This window comes from Psittacula echo (assembly GCF_963264785.1).
Source record: "Psittacula echo genome assembly, chromosome: 1".
In the NCBI taxonomy this organism is placed as follows: Eukaryota; Metazoa; Chordata; class Aves; order Psittaciformes; family Psittacidae; genus Psittacula; species Psittacula echo.
This window is the reverse complement of record NC_137735.1, coordinates 13,461,214-13,485,065: the sequence shown is the minus strand read 5'-3', so window position 1 is coordinate 13,485,065 and position 23,852 is coordinate 13,461,214. Positions and strand designations below refer to the sequence as shown.

The 23,852-nt window shown below is 37.9% G+C and overlaps 1 protein-coding gene across 1 annotated transcript in view; it reads right to left on the bottom strand.

Annotated features, from left to right (window-relative positions):
• Positions 1-3,458: 3,458 nt before the first annotated feature.
• Positions 3,459-23,852, bottom strand: part of EVC2 (EvC ciliary complex subunit 2) — a 79,057-nt gene continuing 58,663 nt past the window's right edge. Inside the window, exons 17-22 of the mRNA XM_080639087.1 lie at positions 17,213-17,440; positions 14,794-15,008; positions 13,265-13,352; positions 6,121-6,314; positions 5,148-5,249; positions 3,459-4,673 (exon numbers count right to left, since the gene is read on the bottom strand). Coding sequence (XP_080495213.1) covers positions 4,400-4,673; positions 5,148-5,249; positions 6,121-6,314; positions 13,265-13,352; positions 14,794-15,008; positions 17,213-17,440 — 1,101 coding nt within the window. The 3' untranslated portion in view covers positions 3,459-4,399. The remainder of the gene's footprint in view (positions 4,674-5,147; positions 5,250-6,120; positions 6,315-13,264; positions 13,353-14,793; positions 15,009-17,212; positions 17,441-23,852) is intronic.

Here is a 23,852-nt window from a genome sequence, read left to right as displayed (position 1 = left end):
AAACAAATTGCTTCCCGTCAGCATGACTCTCTAGCTTTTTGATACAGGTAAGGTGAGAAAAAATAACTAGGGGGTTTATATGCCAAGAGGCACAGACTGCTCAAATACAGAGAGGCATTATTAGTTCTCATTAAATGGACCATTTATATCACAGCTTGTTTGCAACACAAACAGTGAGCACACTGTATAGTCTTTCACAAGTGTTGAGCCTCTTTTGTTTTCTTGCTTTACTCCCTGTGAATGACAAGAAAACAGCTGGATACAGAGCACTGAAGACCTGAGTTGGTGGCCTTCACCAGCCATTTTGCAGAATAGGACTCAAGTGGAGAAGCAGAAAGCAGCAAAGGCTGGATCCTACCCGGCGCACTTGACTAGGAGGGTAATGTTCATCACTTGCATGATACTGCTTGGTGGGTACAAGTGTTCAGATGAACTCTCAGACAGCTCTCAACAGCCTGTGACAATATAGCTTTGGTAATTCAGTAAGGGAAATAAGCTTTATGCTGGTACACCTATATTTGCACCAGTTACATCAGCACAGCAGCAAAACGTTTTGTCACAGGGCAGAGGGGAACTGGGTCAGCTGAGTGAGTGGACTTGGTGCTTGGTGCTTCAAAAATCCTGCTGTCAATCTCCTGGGAAGTGAGAGCTGTTGATGAAACGCAGTGTAATTATTGGCCAGGGGTTGTCTTAAGATAACAACATAAAAAACTTAACATTCCCCAGAAGAAATAAAGGTGTTAAAATAGCAGCTGAGCATATACAAGATAATAAAAGAAATCAGCATGATTTCCCCAGGTTCAAATAAAGCAGACAAGTATTTTGCAGAATTGACCTTATTAAAGAGACATTGTCACTTGAAAAGTTAATTCAAAACCATTACAGCAATCAGTGAACATGAAGGTACCCATTAAGCATAACAATCCCACAAAAATGTCAACCCTTTTACTTCCATTTTTACATTTTTCGGTAGTGAAGTGGCAGGTCCACTTTGAATCTTTTAAATAAAAGCTTGATCTTAGAGTTAAACTAAACAACTGAGTGAGTAACATTTTGCATGCTAATCCAGCATCTGTATCTCTGATATGCGAAGCCAGAAATATGGCAAGGAGAATAAATAACCTTTTAAATCTGCTTTTTCTAAAGGGAACTATGCAGGCTTCACACTATTATTATCTATGACACTGTGATTTTTGTTTCAACTCTGCTAAGAGAGGTAGCAAAAAACTTCATTACTTAAATTAATTAAGACTTCACTAAATGCATTCATGAGGAAACTACAGCATGCAACGTGAACAACAGGATCATAGTATGAAACAGCAGCAAATCTGGTGAATAATTACTTACCCCATTGCAATTAGTTGCACAGGCCCAAAAGCATATGGATACTAATTCTGTTTAAATCTATGGACACTGAGGACCTTGAAAATATTAAACATTCCAGTAAGTGCCCATTTAATCTTAAAAGGGCTGAAGTATCTTAAAATAATTTTCTGAGTCTTTATATGGCACTAGCATTTTGTCCCCTGCCAAAGCATTTCTCTGCTTTGACAAACACTATATGGTCCTGCATAAGGGATCACACCATCAGCAGAAAGCAAGGCCAACGGTAACGCCAAGGACCCTGTGCACAACTAAGTCTCCTGAAAATCCTGAACCAGGAGCCCAGGCTGTGCCCGGGCAGTGCTCTGGGCACAAGAGATGTGCTGTCCAGGGGGTGCAGACTGCAACATTACTTAAGCTCATGTTGAAGAAATGATAACAAAAAGCTATAGTTTATTCTCCAGTGTGGAGAATAATTTCTTCAATAAATTATACCATTGCCAGCAAGACAGTTTTTACTGTGTGGATTAAAGCATCATGGCCCAAGGACAGTTATCTTTGCTTGTTCTTTGTATGGTTTAGCTTCTTGGTCAACAGCTTCAGGTTGAGGGGAGACAACAGCTGTAATAGAGATGAGAGTTCATTGTCAACAGTCAGGGACAAGATGGGAAGTAATAAACTTACAGTGGAACATAATTAATTGTGGGATTAGAGGGTCCTTCATTTCCAGGACTTTCAATCTCAGCAAAATGCATTATATAGCCAGATAGAAATCAATAAGAAAAACTGCTAAAAAGTGAGGCATTTCTTTGAAATCCCAATTCTATAATGAGCATGATATTAGCACCCTTACCAGATTCTTTTATCCTTTTAATTTCATTGTATCTTTTTAAAATAAGAGGTTCAACTAGACTGCAAGGTGTCCCTTTCTGATGTTGATTTAATGAGAATGAAGAACAGTTTGTCCCACACGGATAACGTTCAGAATCCTGAACTGCACACAACAGCTGGCCCTCCTATGTCCTCTGAATGACTCAAAACAAAACATAAGTCAACTCTGTATTGAAGTGGGCTATTACCTAGGTAGCACTTCTTTTATGAGGCACAAGACATTTTAAGATCTGGACATTTCTTTGAATATGTATTGAATGATATGAAACTGATTCATAGCAGGGCATGACTTTCCCTACCAGAGTAGTTACAATCTGGGCTGCTTTGAATTCGTGATGAGGTGTGCGTGAGTTACAAATCAGTTTTCTAGTATTAGACATACAGATTATCTGTTAAGGATAATAAACTGATATTGCAACCAGTATTCAGCTTTTGCATTGTATTATTGTAACTGATTAAAGCTACTGGCGCCAATGTTTTATCTTTGATCAGTACTGTCATTTCCCTTTCCTATTATAACAGCCTGGAGTTCAGGCTTGCAAAGAAATCTCAGGAGACTCACATTCAAGAGAGGGTTCTTCAGCATTCAATTACTCCTTGCAGCCCTGACCACAGCTCAGGTTTTCCTACTGGCTTTTCTTGCATAGGGCCAAACCCCTTTCTGAAACACCCCAGTTCCTCCTATTCAGCTCTGACCTAGCTCCACGGTAGGACAGACTCTACTTTTACCCACCCATGCTTGGGGACAACATACAAGACACATTAAAACATAGTGATTCTGAACTCCCACAATGCTGATGGACTCCTCTTTCTGTGAGAGCAATGACTTCTATGAAAAGACTGAAGAATGCAATCAAAAAATAATTGGGATTATTAGGCTAATTACTGCATACATTTTCTAATGTTAACACTGATATGAAAAACTGCTTGTTGTTTACTGTGGGATGAATATTTAAACATGTCAAGAGAAGTGGGGAAAAAATACATGTTTTTTTCTCTTGGAATAGATGCCAACTGCAGACACGCATATATTGTAACATTTTAATTTTTAAAATTAAATTGGCACACTATTAATACAAAGACACAGAAATGCCATACATGAAAAATTGCAAAATATATGACCACAGCACCCTCAGAGCACAGCATTCAAAGACAGCCAAAAAAACCCCTCCAAGCAGACTTGATCAAAATGAAATATTATACAAGTTTCTTTTAATTAGCCTTTTCCTGTATTTAGGGTTTATATGTACAGGCTTCTTTCTGTCAACAGAGAGGTTTTAAAATGACCATTTTTTGAAATGTAAAATGATATTCTCATTGATTTAGAGAAATCCAGGAATAAGAACTTCAAAAATACTCACCTAAAATTGTGACAGTTGGCAGCACTGCAATCAAAAAAGCTTGTGAAAGTTTTCCATGCCCATTTACATTTTTTCCTTTTCTACTAAGCAAGCCTGATGCTACTGGTTCACCAAAAAAACCCGACTGCAACAGGCTGCAAATATTTAACACAGTTTTGAACTGTAGCCACATTCACAGCTCAACGGAAGTAAGTTTAGAAGCAAGAGTGAAAAACTGAAGTTATTCCAGGATGTAAGGCCAAGTACATATGTATACGCTGAAGAGCTGGACTACCAGCTATCACTAAAGAACAGAGACTGCAGAAGTAACATTCAAAGCCTATTAAGAACACATTAAACAGTACATTAGCTAGAATAGCAGAAAGTCAGTGAACAGAGCACTTATGGGTCATCCACTTCACCTCTTCATGTCATCTGCTATACCACAGCTTATTACAAGAATATATAAATACAAAAACAGTGAATCAGTACTTACGTTGTATAATAAATACCTTTTCTATATAACTTATAAAAGTACAACTACAGTAAAATCAGTGCAAAAATGGTCAAAATGTACTGAAGGAAAACAGAGTGCTGCCTGCCAAAATGTGCTCCATAAAACACCCATATTTCACCTACTGCATCATATACTGACAAGAATAAAAAATGCACAATGCACACTGCTAACTGCGCCATTCTACGTTGCAGTTATTTACAATGTCAGACACATGAGATTAAAGCAATGCACGTGTTATTTAAACTGCACACTTCTTTCTTTCTCATTATTTTACTGAATTTTAACTAACTCCCTCTTTCCCCGTTGACACTATGAAGGGAAGTTGCCCTCATGAGTCCGTATTTGCATGAGCAGCCTTTCTGGAATTAAGAAAGTTCTTTTTCTTTTTCCTTGGAGAATTGTGCAAAGGACGAATTGGATCACTGGGCCCACGGAACAAAAATACCTTCTCCCCTGTGTCTAATAGCTCTATGGATTCAGCAGCTGCAGTGTGCAAAGAAGCAGGTGGATCAGACTGTTCCATAGCAGGTTGTGTAGGTGAACATCCAAGATGAATGAATGGAGCTTTTTCCAAGAGGGCAAGTTGTTTCTTCTTTATCAAGCTACATTAATTTAAAAAAGAAAAATAATTGAAAAAAATGAAAACTTGGGCAAAAAAAAGCATAACTTCCTATGTCATATCCTCACATAGAAGTGGTGACTTTGGAAGCTAAAGAAAACAGAATTTCAACTGACAGAATTGTAACTTCCAATCCCAAATAATTCACGTACTGTTTTATGAGATACAAAATTGCCTAAGGAAAGGTAGTCTTATAATAAATAAGCAAATGGAAGACGGGCAGTGCATATGAAAAATATGTGAACTCTGTAGATACATACAGAAAAATCTTTTTAGGCATTTACTATTGCTGTTTATTATGTGCAAATATGTCCTCGGAAACACAAACAGCAGAACAGTGACAGAAAATGTGTATTTATGAACTTACTTTCTGATTTCTAACAGATAAAAGAGAAACCTTGGAGACTAAATGAAGTATTTAAAAACCCATGTATGTTTATTCCCGTTTTCTTCTTACCTGTCTTTTCTCTTGTTTAGAGAAGGGAACTTTTCCAAACTTTTGTTTATCAGATCTTGCCTTAATTTGTTCTCCAGTGCTTGCCACAACTCTTGGTTCTTCCTGAAGGAGTAGGAAAGGCAAAAATTCCCAGCAGCAAATCTCCAAATAAACACACTTTCCTTCCCTTTCTAATTTTAGCTACCAAACCCATGACAGTAATACCATGAGTGCAGTCAGTAAGAGCATTCAAGTATTTGCTTGCTGCCCTCCCACAAATCATTTGAATCAGCTAAGATGACACCTCAGGGCATGGTCCCAAGGACGCTTATCTGTTCCTTGACAACTCACGTCTGATAACTAGAGGCACCAATGCCACAACATCTGCCTTTCTCCCCTTCCTATGTCACGGCGAGGAGTTAGGAGAGAGCATTTGGGAGCACCTCCATGTTAGCTGCACAGCTAATGGAGATAAAATGAAGGGATAAAGGCTTTGGGAGATGAACCTTCTCTGTGAGTAGAGGGAAAACCAGTGGCCACTTGGGACTTCTATACTGAACTACAAAGGGGCAAGGTTGAAACTTTTATCATTAGAAAGAAGGACCTCCTTTATATTTTTAGGAGTTCTATACTCCTGAAATCAGGTGTGCTAGAATATTATACATACAAACTGCTGGAAGGAAAATATTTTCATAAACTCCAATTAAAGAGAAAGAAAATGATCAGAACTAGATCTATACATAAATAAAATAATCACATAACTCCAAAAGTTATAAAATGTATTACTTTTTTGTCAAACAATTCATTATAGTTTAAATATTTCATAAAATAAGGTAGCACTTTCAAAGTCTTTTTACCCCACAAAAATTATTTCAAAAGGAAATTTATGCACTTGTGATTTTTAATATTGCTGCCAATCTGCTTGTCCAGCAAACATACACGTATGCAAAGCAATGATCTCTTGCAATGGTCTACCAAAAAATATCATGCTTACCTTTTCTTACAGGTGCTAGACTCGTCTGCGTTATTGTCACTGTCAGCAACGCAATCTGAGTATTTACTGATGGAATCAAGGACAGAAAGAATCTCACTTTGTGAGCTGGAGGGCAGCAACAAATTCAGGACCCTGTGCAACATCCTCAGTGGTACCCATGTCAGTTTAGCCAAATAACCTGCAAGCCGAAGCTCCTAGAGGATCAGTGAATAGAAGACAGATAAATTTAGCATTGAAAATAAAATAATTATTCATTATAGAAACAAAAAGTATTACTGAAAATCATGTTAGTGGCAACAATTTTGGTGTCAAGTGGTCACAGTCCCATGGCCACTGTTTCTACCCATATATATTTTGATTGTCCATTTCATTCTGGATAAAGTAAATGTCAGTGTTAAAAAAACAGCTGATCTTAGTGTATGTGCTTAGGGCATTTACTTGATGCCCTTCAGTCTGAAGAAACACAATGCAACCATAATATAGCATGTAAGGTTTAGTTAATTTATGGCTTGTACTATTATGAAGAAATGCTTTCAAGATAGTAAGGAAGCTATATAGCATTCCCTGCTCTGCAAAATTAAGTGAGAAAAAATAGCCTCTGAAACCTAATGACAACATTTATATGTTGTCAGGGCTGAGCACTTCATTGTGCAGCCTCTCTTAACACTAGATTCTGTGATAAACTCAGAGAACAGCTTGTAATAACATTTGTTAAGAGGTGAAGGAAAAAAATCTGGTTTTGTTTTGGTGTTTGGGGTTTATTTTTTTCCAAATGTCCTCTCTTTTTTTGCCCAAAGGTCAGTGGTTGACCATATTAACATAGTGCTTAAATAGACTAAGTTCAAATGTAGTTGTTCCCTAGATAATCAACCAGCCCCATTTTCCCCTCCAAACACCAAAATCCTGTTGTTGTTTTCTGCTCTGCTGTCAAAACTACTGTGTCTCCAGGGCTGTTTCTGTAGACACCTCATGTCTGTATAACAAATATGAAAAGTCTCCAATGTATTGAGAACTACATGGAAAGAAAAGAGTTAAGAGTTGAGCAAAATAAAGCAAGTTAAATTCCTCAAAGGATGCCAGGAAAAAGCTGTTGTAGTCTATTCAAACCATTCACGCATCTCAGGTAGCTGAAGTTAGGTAAGACGTGTCAAATGTTCGAGATGACTCATGACACCCGAGTGACCTCTGCTCTGTAGACTTTCCTATAAATTTGATGAGGAGATGACTACAAAGCCCATGTCACATAAAAAACCTACAAGGTCACCCATGCTTGAAGACAGTCAATTTCTTTGTCTACAATGGATTCAAAATGCCACAGTAAATATTTGAACTCTGCCTCTTGCTTTGCATGACCAATTTCCAGAGTAGCAAATGCACCTATGAGATCCCTACATTAAGTCACTCTTCTCTTTTGCAAGACAGCATTTTACCAAAAGGATGTTCTGTAAAGGACAAATCCTTCTGCTAAAGCCATGTGAAAACAAACAAAGCAATCACTCTCAACACAGTCCTAACCCAAATTTTAAAGGCCAAAAAATAAAAACCCATAACTATTCTCGAAGCAGAAAACTCTCCAAAAGGCAGGAAAAATAGCCACTTCCCCAAAGCTTCCTGGGTTTCACAGTGTTCTTGTTATAGGTTTTCAATGGAAGCTACTGAGATACTAAAATGAACAAGACAAAATCCTAAGATTGAGGAGAGATCAGTAAATCAATGCAGTATCTAAAATGTCCAATATCTTCACCCTATACAGGAACCAAAATTAGGTAAAAGAGGTATCTTTTCAGGCTTCTTAGAGCAGGAAAGGCTAGATTCTTCTCTGGAGAAGATTGTAAATAAGAGCTTTAATCTTAATACAGACACCTAATTTTAAATTCTATAGTTGTAGACAGACTGTGTTGTACTTTCAGTCTTTAGTTCTTCTAGAAACTTACCAAAAACACAGTAAGTGAGAATAAAAATTACACATCTCTGCGACCTATTCTGTCCGTTTTGGCTAAATGGTCTCAGGACCTTTAAGTCATTAATTTATACATAGATGACTTCAGTACTGCTTTCCTCTGTAATAGTTTCCTCTTTAAAACATTTTCTCCACTCTGACCCTTACCTTTCCACATCAACTATAACTTGGACTGAAAGAGAATCCTTAATGCTTTTCTAACACAGCAGAATTCACAATTAAGTAATCCTGCCAGGTGCCACAATGCTGTCACAAGTACCGAAAGTGGCACAGGGGCCCACCGGCATCTAACATATATATGGCCAAGCTAATGCTGATGTGTGAACATGCACCAGCAGTGACCAGCACTTCCAGATGCTCACAGCTACCCAGACCACCTTGCAGAACTGGGAAGAAGTGAATGTGCATGCAAACACAGAAATGGTCAATCAAAAGCGCTCCAGTGTGGGGTAACTTTGATTCTTCAGGTACATTATACAGTCACAATAAAACCAGGAATGAATTGTAGTTTACACACTGCAGAATTACTTTTAAGTATTTGGACTGAGCAATGTGAATTTCAACAACTAATGGCAGAATCAGCGAACTTGATCTGTGCTGTGTTTCAAGCTTACTGTGCTGTTTACACATGACAGTCTGCCTGCATCATCTGCTGTCTCCAGAATGCAACTGGTGTACCTGGGACTGTATTATGAGCTTATTTAAAAGAAACTTCTCAGCCAGAGGCTTATGATCCTGAACTGACTATCATTCAAGCAAATCTCTTATTGACCTAGATCTGCCTTGATAAGGATAAGCTGAAACATGAAATGTAGGAAAGTAAAAATTACCTGGATTTCCAGAGAGGGCTGCATACACAGTTCTGAAAACTAGCCTAAAGAGGAAAGTCCTCTTAAAAGAAAAGAATGAGTGCAAGATACAGAGGTACAATAGCTATAGCTTCCTAATACTTGCCAATGTACTGTGTTCCATAATTTATAAGAAAATGAGGGAGGAGGGAAGATTTAAAAATCAATTCCCATATTGCACACACGATAAGCACATCCAAAAGTGGGAACATGTTGCAATCTAAGCCTTAATAAATTAGTCTTCTACTAGGCACACATTTCTTTACAGTTAAATTAAGAATATTCAGGTTTGGAATTATAGTTGGACTTGCTGATAACAGACATTTTGCATATCTGCAGGGTAAATATGTATGTGTTTTATGGAATTTCAATAAATTCTGTCCCAGAATATCTCTGAGCTACACTTTATGTGAACAAATATAAACACAAAAACCCCAATGGTATACATAATGATATCTAATGCATTTTTATACAAATTAATTATTTCTTCAGGGAATCTTATGAACAAAGCAGTCTCCCAAGTACACATTGAACAGTGAGTGCAGTTTTTCAACTGCAGTGAAGTGACAGTGATTTTTTTTAAATCTCTGCCTTCAAGATATAAAAATTTATAATTATCAAAGGTCACTGTTTACCTGATAGGGTGGTAAGAGGAGTGGATACTGTGAAAATTATGACATTTTCAGTTTATGTAGTCTGCAAAGCAACGATTTTAACCTCTCAAGTTGCAAAATACATGCCATGCTGTTCAGAAGCTCTTTCACAATGCATCTATGCCCAAGAAACTTAAGAACCATCACAGAAGACAATTAAATTGCCATAATCCAAGAGGTAATAGTCAGCAATCTGGTATACCACTTAGACACACACATGTCAATGAGGCGAGATGGGATCCACCCAAGGGTACTGAGGAACTGGTGGAAGTGCTCCCTGAGCCACTTCAAATCATTTGTCAGCAGTCCTGGCTGCTGGGGAGATGACAGTTGACTGAAGGTTAGCATTCATCTTCAGAGAATCATAGAATAGTTAGGGTTGGAAAGTACCTGAAGATCATCTAGTTCCAACCCCCCTGCCATGGGCAGGGACACCTCACACTAAACCATGCCACCCAAGGCTCTGTCCAACCTGGCCTTGAACACCACCAGGGATGGAGCATTCACAACCTCCCTGGGCAACCCATTCCAGTGCCTCACCACCCTCACACTAAAGAATTTCTTCCTTATATCTAATCTAAACTTCCCCTGTTTAAGTTTGAACCCGTTACCCCTTGTCCTGTCACTACAGTCCCTGATGAAGAGTCCCTCCCCAGCATTCTTGTAGGCCCCCTTCAGATACCGGAAGGCTGCTATGAGGTCTCCACACAGCCTTCTCTTCTCCAGGCTGAACAGCCCCAACTTTCTCAGCCTGTCTCCATCCGGGAGGTGCTCCAGTTCCCCTGATCATCCTCGTGGCCCTCCTCTGGACTTGTTCCAACAGCTCCATGTCCTTTTGATGTTGAGGACACCAGAACTGCACACAATACTCCAAGTGAGGTCTCACGAGAGCAGAGTAGAGGGGCAGGATCACCTCCTTCGACCTGCTGGTCACGCTCCTTTTGATGCAGCCAGGATACGGTTGGCTTTCTGGGCTGTGAAAATCTTAACCTGGCACAAATCTTGAATTCATGCCTTTATGAGGGAGGTAGATACTAAGGCTCTAGCAGAGACAACCTAGCTCAAGAGCAGCCGAAAAAACATTTCACAACATCCTCTGCAAGATAAGAACTCCTCTGCTGAGAATCTGGCTTGTTACATGCATCTTCTTTCAAAGCTTCTATGCCCAAGAGTAAGGCAAGATAAGAACCACAGTATGAGATCAAGCAGTCTTCATGCTTTCTTTTAAGAGTTCCCACTTAGTGGTGACTGTTTTTGCCAGCCTCTGAAATTGCTAAATAAACACTGCACACGGTCTCTCCAATTAGTCTAAGACTGCAAAGCAAAAGCATTGAAATTAAACTATGATAATGGTCTCAGTAGTGCTAATCTGGAGCAGTTTGTTGGTGCTGTTAAAGCCTTTATAATGTCCAGGGATGCAGCATATTTTGTCAGATATATATATATATATATAATGAACTAGGGAAAAATACCCAAATCCCATCAAACAGTATAAGAAGAATTCAAAAGACTATGGCCAACCAAAACCTTTGATTTAAGCCACACTAGTACAGAGAAAGATCAGCAAAGCCCGAAGGACCTTTTAAAGCATTTTCAATTTTTCTATCTGCTATAACGCTTATTTTCGACAGATGTGGAACGGAGTGTATTTTATCCAAGACTTAACTTCTATTTATAATATTCAGCATGTACCGGAAGCACTGTATGTTTCAGCAAAATATTCACAGAAGCCTTCGTAACTGTTTCACAAAAAAAAAGAAGGAACATTGAGCAGGGCAACGGATCATCTTTTCTCCTAAAAAAAGTTCTGAAATCTTGAGGTATTAGACAAATGCAACTAAAAATGGGCAAAATAAAGCCTCTAATTTAATACTTCCTCTGAAAAGTGTTATAGCCATCACTACCCACATCACCATTCCAAAACTGAATGAATAATGAAAATAGTGGGTGATCATTTTACGCAAGTTATTTTAAAGAAGCATAAATGAATACACATAAAGTTTAAAGTTATAAAGAAATAAAGATTAAAACTCACCATCATATGAATATTTACATCATAAATACTATATAACCTTATGAAGGTTATGATAAATATCATATCACCTTATCAAAGGCCTGCAGCAGAAATTTTTAGCAGTGTCAGCAGGATGTGGTGAAATCCCAGTAAAATATTAGGAGCTGTATGCACAGTAGGCCATTGGGGGCAGAAAACAGTGGGAAGGAACTAAAGGCTGGAACAGAATTCAGCAGCTCCTGAGAGCCATATCTGCTTATTATATCCCAAACTGTCAAGGCTGACAGGATAGCAAGCCAGTTTGAAAAAAAACAAACAGCTGCAACAGGAGGTGGGGGGAAATCAAAGAGGAAAATAATAATATTAATAACACAAACCACACATACACCCTGCCCCTAAACTCTACAGCAACACATAGCTTGGATTTAAAACTGGAAGCTGGTAATGTGGTCATGACCTCTTCAGCAAACACCTCCAACTGTAACACTGCAAGACACACCAGAACGTGCTTTTGATGTTTCTATTATTATGCTCAGAGGATAGGATGCTCTGGAAAACGTTAAGACAAAGTCTGAATTCCCACTCTGTCTGATTCAACTGATTAGCACAGAATGAGATCTTCTATTCCGGGACAGAGCCTCAGCCATAAGGCTGCCAGATATTCAGAGGTAAGGAAGGACTCACAAAAGGACTCTACCTGAATCGAGCCTGAGTGTCCCCATGAGAGGCAGAGACTGAAGGGATTATCGCCCTCCAGTGAACTTTAAGAGACCGTGATGCAAATTCCTTACCTAAATCAGAGTATGGGTCTGAAAACATGTGCTACCTTCCAGGTGAATACCCTAACACAGAAAAAATATACAAGAGTCTCCCTCCAACTCTTCATGAGAGCAGCTGACTTAAAATAGACATGTAACTCGGAAGACAATAGAGTTCACAAAACTGAGCAGAAACAAGCTAAGGCACAGGAAAAGCTGAAAGACCCTTAGTTTAAGTGGTCCCTCCCTTGGCTTGCTGACCTCTGAAGCTCTGAATTTACGATTCATGTGACTGCAACCACACTTGTTCCTGAGAGGAAAGATGCTTGGATGCAAAAAAGCTCCAATGCTGAGTCTCTTTTCTGACACCAGCTACATATCTAAACCAAGGCCTGCAAATAAAACTTGAGGACAGCAGTGATTCATTTTTAATGCCTTTTGTGGGACTGACAGGCAGCCAACACCTGAAGAGGTGACACTCTTCTAAAAAACGCTATGAGTAACTAGCAGTCCTTCTATCTTTTAGTTTTGTAACACAATCAATGCAATCATTCCTGATTAAAACCTAAACAAATCCCTTGCCCTGTTACATGAATATCAGACTGTAAATCTACCTGTAAACCAGAAACTTGGGCAATTTAGTTCTCTACGGAATGAAATGCAACAGAAGAACACCCTGAAATGATTTTTAAGTGAATAAAAAGAAATATAACTCAGTAAAATTCAAAAGGCCGAAAGCAGGTCAGAATTGAGTGAATGATAATACATACAGCTAACAGCAGAACCGGTAGCCACTATTAGCAGATAGTCACTCCAAATACACTTGTAACACTTCCCGAAAAAGAAGAAAAGCTTATTTTCAGATACAGCCTTAATTTAAACTTGGAAGCTCTGCTCAATTTCATGCTTACCTGACTATAAAGTGCCAATAATGCATCCATTTCTGTATTTTCCAGGAGATCTTCAAGCACCACGCAATTCCATTGCTCATCTCTCAAGCTGAAGTGAAAGACAGAATTAATATTGAAGTCTTCCCAGGCGCTACAACTGTATTACAGAAAACAATATCTGAAAGTCATCCATTCAGGAAGCGTGACTTCCAGTCAGCAAAGCTGGGTGAGCAGCATAACTTCTAAAATAAGCCAACTTCTCTTCCCTTCTTCCCTGAACCACCAAACAAACATGACAGCAGAATCTAAGGCTATGCTCTTGCACGCAATTTATATCCAGAATCACTCCAAAGTGACACAATTCAACCTGTCCCCATTCTCTCTAAATTTCATCACCACAGTTTATGGCAAGTTGTGGATCTTTTTATTGCTGGAATATAATAGTAAACAGCTAATTCTCTCACTAGTGGTGTTTTTTTTTTGTTTCTGGACCGAACCATGAAGCCATCCTCATGTCACTTGGTAAAAGTACAAAACTTGTTTCTTCCATTAAGTTTTCAGGCAAACAGTAAAGGCTAGTTGCTGTTTCTTTGAAGGCATCACTCAGAGATCTCTACAGTAGCATCCACAAACCAGTAACCTATTTGCTCTTCTAGTGACTCTTCACTTCTGCAAGATAAGAGTCATTAATCTGCATTGAGTACAGGTCCAGTATGTTCAGAATTGAAACAGACTTAAGAGTGCTGTTAACTCCACTCAAAGCCTCTCAAAGCCATTTTAAATATATCCATTGTTTCACAGAAATTCCTCTTTGTAATGGATAACATCTTCTCAGGATCATACATGTATCTTGAAATGTGGTAGGCTTTTAATACTGTACAATACACATAGAAATGTAATACCTAACTCCTGCAACCCTATTGAAGGTAATACAATACTTCGTAATTTTGCACATTACCACCTATTTTTGCCAGGCAACCTTCATGACCAGACAGATATTTCTATATACCTTTTCTTTGGTTACTGACACCTTTACATAAAAGCTGACCAGGGAAAAAGTTAAATTGAGCCTGTCTCTGAAAAAGAGTTTATATATCCTATCAAAAATGACCGTGTGACAGGGAATTCAGTTTACAGTGTGACAGTTGAGATGGAAATTTAATTTAAATCATCTTAGTTACTTCCCCTGACCCCTGCAGATCAGGTTGCATTGAAGTCCCTACCTATCTTCTTTGGAGACAAAGGAACAGGATTGAAATTCTTTTCCTCCTTGCTGCCAAGGAGTATTATTATTTTTCCACTATCTCCATCAAGAAATGGTGATTACCATGCAACACAGCATAATCTATACATAACTAGGTTATTATTATTTCATGTTTCTTATTTCAATATTCCCAAGATTCGTCAGTTATGCTCTGGGCTACATCACAAAAATGCACTGTTCAAACACACGCATAGTCCCTCCCCAACGGCGGAACATTTAGCCTGCTGTTTGCAGTATCTTATGGCCTATAAGGACTGCTTATAGAACCTGAGACCAAAGGACTTACCTTTGCTGATGCAGATTTATAAATTGCCCACATTTATTCATGGCCTGTCTTAGCAGAACTGTCACCTGTCTGTCTTCATTTGTTTCCACAGCTTCACTTGAAAGTCCCAACCCATCCAGAGTCCATTTCTGCCTACTCATTAGATGGTGCTGCTGCTGAGCTGACTCCTTATGCAACATCTCATACTCCAGCTTCCTGTCAAGTTCTTCAATCTCCTAGAGGTTGAAAAGACGTAAGGATAAAAAGTCATAATTTAACTTGGAAGAGTGAATTTCATTTGGAGACAAGATAAAAGATGGTATCAAAATTTCTGATATTAGTTTATTCATTTCTCATTCTACCCAGCCACTTGCAGTCGTTACACTTTCAAATTCATTGCACGGCTTCAGCAAACATGACTTGCAGACCAGGAATATCAGAACAATGCCGAAAGATACGAGTCAATTTTCACTGTGTTAAAGGTCAGTGCCCTCTGAAACCTTCCACTGTAGAGGGCATCTACAAAGTACACTACCAGCATGGCTCAGATTCAAACAAAAGAATGGCACCATTAGAATTCATCTATAAACTGTACAAAGCCTCTGAAAACAGCTTGAGAAACTCAGTCTGAGTTAAATCTAAAGTAGATTTAGTTACACTGAATAAACAGCTAATATCAATAAGTTTTATGTGAAAAGATAATAATTCACATTTAGTGTGATAAAATTAGGGTTAAAATACTATGCTCTTTGGGTTAAACCCCAAAGTCTTAAGTGGACTTTATCCCTCATGACAAAGATCTTTCTTTGGTCAGAGTCAAATTAGACATCAGAAGGGAAGTTTCATAGTCCAGTTTTCCAACATCATTGTTGTCTGACCTGAACCTTTAAGTTTCTTAGTATCTCAGTGCCCTATTTCTCAAACTGTATCTTGGAGAAAATGCTGAATTTTGATCTATTCCTCCCTCCCATCAGCTCTATTTAGACTACAGATTCACTGGAGCACAGCATCTTTAAGTAACTGTCTGCTTCCTGGTCAGCAAGATTTGACATTAGTGCTTAGATCCAACACCAAAATTGATTATTAACTTGTTATCTCCAAGGGGATGAAGCAAACTCACATATAGCCACATGTGTTTGTTTCATTGACTGGCAAAACTATCAGTGATGCTGTCAGCATTAGGGCATCCTCTGTAATCTGATGTATTTGTTTTAAAGCAACAGGTGTTAAAGTTTGCCAGCTAGTTGGACAAAGGAGTTAGACAAAACCACAGCAAGAGAAAGAGGTTTCATCACCAGGAAACATTCCCTGCAATCCAAGCCTAACAGGTTCTTTAAACAATGCCTAAAATATTTTTAACTCCAAAATAGGTCTTAAATCAGTCCATGCACACTGGATAAGGAATCCAGTGTTAGCTACTCCAGGTCTCTCTTTAGTCCCTCCTTCAGTTCTTTTTCTTCATCTGTTCAAGGACAGACAACTTAAATGCAACCTCTTCCAAGACCCCCTTTACAGTTACTGCATAAAAGGCAGTAACTTTAAATTATTTTTTAATACTCTGTCTACATAGAATTTCACTATTTTCTACAGATTTTATACAAATTTAAGCAAAGCTGGAGTCATACAAGCATTCTAACTGCCATGCAAAGAAAAACGCTGTAGAGATGAAAGCATTAAAATTTAACCAGGAGTTTTCACAGCAATAGCTATCTAATGATGCCCTCTAGCAAAGAGGTTTTGCTCTTAAAAACCCATTTTGTCGGTTCTACTCCAGCGCTCTCGCAAGCCTCACTTGGATGATTGCAAACAGCAGATGCAAAAAAAAAAAAAAAATCCTTATGAATACGGAGCGCTGAATTATTAAAAAAGCTTCATAAAACTGGCACCCACCAAGTATGTAATAAATACGACGAAGGGAGGAGGCCTTTCCAAAGTTTCTGCTATTTAAACTGTGTAAGTGTGCTTGGAGGGAGACAGGGACAGGTAGGAGGCTGTATATATAATCTTAAAAAGCTCAATGACTTAAGCATATCATGTGGTTATGGATTTTACCATAAGGATAGCAGTATAACATGGTCAACTTTGTAACAAAGTCATGACAATTTACACACTATCCCAGTCGTGACTCACAATCACTTCCCAGTTAATCTCCCTTGCAATCAATAAGGCGCTAATAATAATTAGCCATCAAAATACACTGTAGATCTCTGGATGCAATTATAATAAAAATAAATCATAATGATACACAGTCTTTCCTGGCTCTACTACTGTTCTTCCCTTTATTCCTTTAACTGAGTGCATTAAAGCACATAATCACAGAAATTAAATACTGGACAACCAGGAGCTGCAAATCAGCACAGCTAAATCAAAGTCAACTAAGCTACTGTGATAATTCCTGTCTCCTAAGAGGAATTTTCCTTTTCATGACTTCATTACTTACAGGGTTGTGTGCTTCTAAAATCTGAATACATTCCAGTTTTGACAGGGCTTTAGACGTGCTCAGCTGTTCAAAGAGCAAAGCTTGCACACTTATGATAGCAGTATACAGCTCCAACATTTTGGATTTTTTAACAGTCTTCTGAAAGGCTAAAGCAGCAATATACTCTCCAAGTTTATTTTCCAGATCGCGCAGCTGACACTCTTTCTCAAGCAGCAACTCCTGCTTAACCTAAAAAATACCAAAGCAAAAAAGATAACAACATTAACAGAAAACCTCATGAAAAACCTCATCATGCATGCCCATGCTTTTATTACTCCGTAATTAACAAGGAGGTTAAAGCTTCTTAAAGCTTTTAAAGGTTAAAGAAGATTGAAGAAATCAATCCTGTTATCTTACAATATAATACATTGTTTTAAAAAGCGCTTTTGACACTAAATCCCAAGATTTTACTGTATTTAAGTGATAAAAAAAATATTACAGTATGGTCAGATATCTCAAAGAGATCAGGCTTTGTTTTAGGTTAGACGCAAGTTTAATATTAAATACAAACCTAAAATAGAGGGTCTATATAATTTTTAATATAAGTAAAAATTAAAAATACAAATAAACCTATGCTTACCTATGTAGTTGGTTAAATGGGAAGATAAAATACATGCCTGTTTTAGCAAAAATACAAAATTTATAGAAAGACTGTAATTACTATCAAATTGGTAATAAATACTGACCAATGAAATTCAACCTACTATTCTGTAAACAAATAACCAAAGATCTTCTTATGTAAAACAAAGTTAAACTGTAAATCAAAAGTAATGGATTTCAAACAGGATTAAAACTGGATTGAATGGATATCAAATAGGATTAAATCAACATGATTTAACTCAGTATCTATGTCGCTGCCGCACATCTGATGGGACATCCACAGAAACTATCCGAGGGTGAAAGGCAAATACAGCATGTGCAAGCACATGCTCAAATGCAGTGTGATTGATGAGCTTTCAATGCTACAGCACTGACATTCATAGTCAGTGATATTGCCACTGTGACCATTTTTCTTCAGCACAGTGTGGACTGCACCCACCTGCAATTACCCTTCTTTACATGCTTCCATTTAAGCTTTTTTTAAGCTTAAATTTTAAGCTGTCATTCTAAGTCAAAGCCAAGGAAAAGGTACTTACCTGTATGTTTTGTATCCTACGAAATGTGTTTCCAGTGTCATATAGGTATGGATGTCTAAGTTAGACATCAATGGCTATACTGCATATCTAACATTTGAGTAGCGGAATCCTCAAAGACAGGAAACAATTATCAGTTTAATTTTATTCTCTCTCCCTTTACTATTCACATGGCCCCAAAAGTTGGACTGTGAGAGAGAGAAGACACAGAGAGAGAAAGCACATCCAATCACTGGTACAAGTTGCCCAGAGAAGCTGTGGCTGCCTCATAGCTGGAAGTGTTAGAGGCCAAGTTGGATGGTGCTTTAGGCAACCTGGTCTAGTGTAGAGAGTCCCTGACCACAGCAGGGGGTTGGAACTGAATGAACTTTGAAATTCCTTCCAACACACACCATTTTATGGTTCTAAGAGAGCTCCAACTCCACTATTTGGTGTTGGTATCAACTACAGCTTTTCACAGTGGACTTAGAATAAAGTTAAGCAAAGAAACAGCCATCTATACACTGCTGGGTATCAGAGTGCAGGGTTTTTCCTCACTCTACCTCTAAATTCTCTTTTGGTCCTGATAAATCTAATCTGATAGGTTCCACAGCATATAAAAAAAAAAATTCTCAGAAATTAGCATTTTCCAGTATTACATATTTTAACAGCAGTGCTCAAGTAACAAGTTTCCTATCACTGTGGCATCTGAGCGCAGATACTCACATTTGCATTCTATGGAAAAGTATTTATCTCATGAAGTTTGGGCCCTGTCTTAAAGAACAGGTAGACATCTGTTCTTTAAACATGGAACAGCTGTATTTAATTGAGATACCTACATAGTTAATACCTTAGCATGGCAGGCATCCTGTTGTATACCTTTATACATGCAGTCTTAACCTGTCTACGGTTTTGCAAGTCAATGCAATAAGAACAAAAAAGACCTGCAAGCATGAACTACAACACTGTAACAGGTCAACCGGAGTCTTTATATATTGCATCTTCCCAGAGGCACAAGACCTGATTTTGCTCCTCAGAGTATCTCTGCACAAATAGAGACAGTATGTACTCAAAACATTAAAACCTTATTAGCTTTCTGTTCATGCTAATCAGAATTATAAATTATTGACTCCATTAATGATGAGCCTTAAAGAAGCATTTAAGGAGACCTGCACCAAGTTTTTAGACCCATAAGATGATAAATATGTAACATGTTGTGCATGAATTTTCTCTGGAAATTTTGGTAAGAGACCTGCTAAAAGCGATTTCGTATCATACAAATTCTATTATCCAGTAGATAGAGCTAAATTTAAAATGTGATTTGGAACCAAATATACTTGTGATAGTCTCATGCCCATGTAATATTCCCCAAAGTCTCCATTACATCATCTGGAATGTCCTTGCATGCAATGGATGAAAGGTAACCTTCAGGAAATATTTCCCCTAATGTGAATTAAACCAATTACAAGACAAGAGTAAGAAATCATCGTAAAGACACAAAGCGGAGGCAAGATTCATTTTCCTGATATTTGTAACACATCTCCATCATACAAGACAGTCATTGTCTTTCAACATTACTGTTGATCTAACAAATTGATCTTGAATAATGTAAGTGTGTGACATTGAATAATAAGTAAGCATATGTGTTACAAATAAACATCTGTGATTTTTGAGTTAAGAGGAGAATTCAACCTGGAGATTGTACTGGAAATACAGTAGCCAAAATTCTGAACACTAAGCTCTTACTTTTGAACATGCTAGGCAGTGAGTGAAAAGCAGAAGAGATGGACAAAAATGAGAGTTCATGGGAAAAGAGCCGAGATGCCTTCCAGTACTTGTTCAAAAAGAACCCAGAAATACCTATTGCTTGTTTCTATGTTTCAGTTCTCAGTAGGAAAAAAGTCAATAATAAATGATTATGATGATGATATTTTTATACATATCTTCTACGTTCTTTGCAGTTAGGCAAGAAACCTATTAAAGAGAATTTGAGGCCTTTTTTTTTCCTAAAAACAAAACTTGTTCTTTAGCAAAAAGCAAGTAACTTTAGCATCTCCCATTTAAACTTCCACTTCAGTAGTTGAGAGGCATTCAAAGCTGTAGGCTGTACTCTGGCAGCACTGACAGGAAATCAAAGATAGAAATTTCTGCAGAACATCTTACAAGCCATGACTTTGATATAGATTGCACAAGACAGCCAAATCCACCCTAACTCAGGTTTTCTTCGTGGAGTTTGTTTGTCAGTTTGTTCTGGTTTATGGTCTACTGTGAGGTGTCCCTGCTCATGGCAGGCGGGTTGGAACTTGATGATCTTAATGTCCCTTCCAACCCTAACTATTCTATGATTCTGTGATTTTCAAAATCCAAAGTGTTACTTCAACATATTCTTATAAACCAGTGATGTAAGACTAAGGCCTAGAACTAAGCCTATTCCACACCTCAGAGCCAAGGCAAATATTTAAAACAAAAAACAAATAATTAAAAAAAATTAAAACTTTCTTCAGAAAAAAAAAAAAAAAGTCTTTCTTCAAAAGCCTGTGCACAAATAAGATTCAGGTTTTTGTTCTGAGAGGCACATTGAATTAACTGTTATACTACTGATCACTGTGACACAAGACAATGGTCTCAAAAGCAACTGTCAATTTTCAGAGCTGTATTGTCAGACTGTCCAATTTTTTAAGGTCTCAGTTGTGAAGTTTCCATTTACTTGCCTCCATCCTTCTTTTCATCAGTGAAAGTTGTTCCACTCTTAGGTGATACTTAAAGAGAGTACCAGGAGAAATAGCTTCTAAAGGAAGGCAAGGAATTTATATCTGATTCAGCTATTCACTCAATACTTAGCTAACAACAGCTGCTGTCTAGTAAGATGTTCAGGGAGATTCATCACTATAGCAGACATCACTTTAAGGGGCAATATATGCTAGAAATGAACCAGGCTGCACAACTGATGCCATAGGCCACCTTTGAAAACTATGGCAATGTTGAGTTTTGATTTGACTTAAAAGCAGGAAAATGAAGATGGATGAGAACAACCAATTTTTTGTTGCAAGAGACTAAATGATTTATATTATGATTTTTATCACAATAGCATCTATTCAAGGAATTGGGGGGGGGGGGAGGGGAGAAGAAATTCAAGCAGACCTACCTCACCAGAAGTTTCCAAAAGGACTAATGCTTTAGAGTCTATGTGATGCTCACTATTCAGTGTATTATGGCAGCCTCTTAACTAATAAGAATATTGCAACACTACTAGCTTGAATGAGTTGTGACAACATGCACACACCAAGAGCTCATCTTTCTTTTCTTCCAGCTTTTATTTATATGTCTAAGATAATGCCTACCAAAATACACACATTTTTACAGGATCTCAAAAAAGGGGAAAATATATGCTTGAGGTATGATTTGTTTTATAAGACAGAAAATTAGTAAGTAATATCTGAAGGCTGACTTTGTGGTTTAGGAACAAGAAGTGCTCCAAACCTCTAAAAAAGTGGAAAAGAAAATTACACAGAAATGTTTTGACAGGTGTGTGCACACAGCCGAATTTAAAGTTCAGCTTCAGTTTAAGCTTCTTCACAGGAGGCTCAGTTTCAGACACAAGGATTTTAAATGAATAATACATATTTGAAATCTGGGGATAGATGAGTGAATAATCAATACATGAATGAGTAAATGAGTGATCACCTTTAGTGTAAGTTTGAACCCATTAAAATGAATAATGAATAAGGATGGTAATGCAGTATGACAACTCAAGTTCACTTATAAGGAGACACAAAATGTGTATTTTAATTGCATCCAAATTAAAAGGCAAGAGATGGCACTGATGAAAGAAATACATGCTTTTGTCAACCACTTAAGTAACAGGGATTTTATATATGTTCAGTATATTCCATGAATCATAAGATTTATGGTCCAAACTGTGAAATTAGATACTATTTGTATATTATTGTGTATGAAGCCATGTGTTAAGCATGCCCAAATACAAGGGATTTGAAGAAAGGCTGAGACAGTTGGGATTGTTCAGCCTGCAGAAGAGAAGGCTCCAGGGTGTCCTTATTGAAGCCTTTCAGTACATAAAGGGGGCTTATAAGAAAGATGGAGTGAAACTTTTTTGTCACCACAGGAAAAGGCATAATGGTTTTAAGCAGAAAGAGGATATAAGGAAGACATTAGTTTATGATAAGGATGTTGGAACACTGGAACAGGTTTCCTAGAGAGGTGGTAGATGACCCATTCCTGGCAACATTCAAGGTCAGGTGGGACAGGGCTCTGAACAGACTGATCTGATGATGTCCCTGCTCATTGCACGGGGGGTTGGACTAGATGACCTTTAAAGGTCCCTTCCAACCCAAAGTATTCTATGATTCTATGGGAATGATGTTCAGCTTTTTCATTCAGCATCTATTCAACATTATGTAGTAAAGTAACTGCTTGTAACCAAATAAAATGTTGCATTATTCAACTGGTACTACTATCCCTAATCACCTGAGTTTCTTCTGCCTCTTGTCAGCTTTGAAATCACAGCTCTGCAAACAGAAATACATTTGTGAAAACTAAAGCTTGCAAGTAGATCTGACTTCAGTGTGACACAGAAAGCAACTTCAGTAGAAGCTGGATCAAATATTGATTACGAACTAAATTATAAACTAGTTATAAACTAGTATCCCTTGGCCATTCTTGAAGCCTTTTATTATACCAGAGGACTGTAATACACTGCTTGATATCATACTATTTGACTTATAGTGCCAGACTACTTTGGTGATGGTGAATCCACTTTCAGAGGTCTGAACATTTGCTGATGATTCCACCTGAAACATCCAAACTACACAAAAAATTGCCAGTGCTGTAAATGAACTATGAACAGTCCATTGCTTTAAAACACTGACTTTTAAATTCTGTATTTAGTTCAGATTAATTGCTAACTAGTGCTGTCTCAGCCCTAGACAATACTATAAAGAAACCCAGGACAATACTCTAAAGAAAGGGAATAATCTGAAAATATGCTTGTTTACCTGCAACCTTAAGACATTTCTCAAGCAAATATTATTATCAGGTTTTTTAAGCCCAGGAGGACTAAAGAATGAGGCTTTGAGCAACTTGGTCTACAGCAGGGGGTTGGAACTAGATGAGCTTTACGGTCCCGTCCAATCCAAACCATTCTAGGATTCTGTGATTCTATGAATGTCGGTATTTTTACCACTCTGTTTCTTTTGAGATAAGTTAACTGCTATTTTAGAAAGGAGGAGCTACTTCCTCATGCATAAGACAACACAAACCAGCTATGAAACACAAAAGAAGTAGATAATGTCTGTTTCTGAAGATTTTCACAGTGAGGTCAATGATACTCTCAGGTGCTCCAAGATTAGGCATCAAACTTCCTGCCGTGGCTTCCCAGCTCATTACTTTCTGTCTATGAGTTGTTCTCTGCCATGCCTGTTGTACAGTGTCACAAAACACGTACTGCTGCTGCTTCCATAAGAATTAGATGG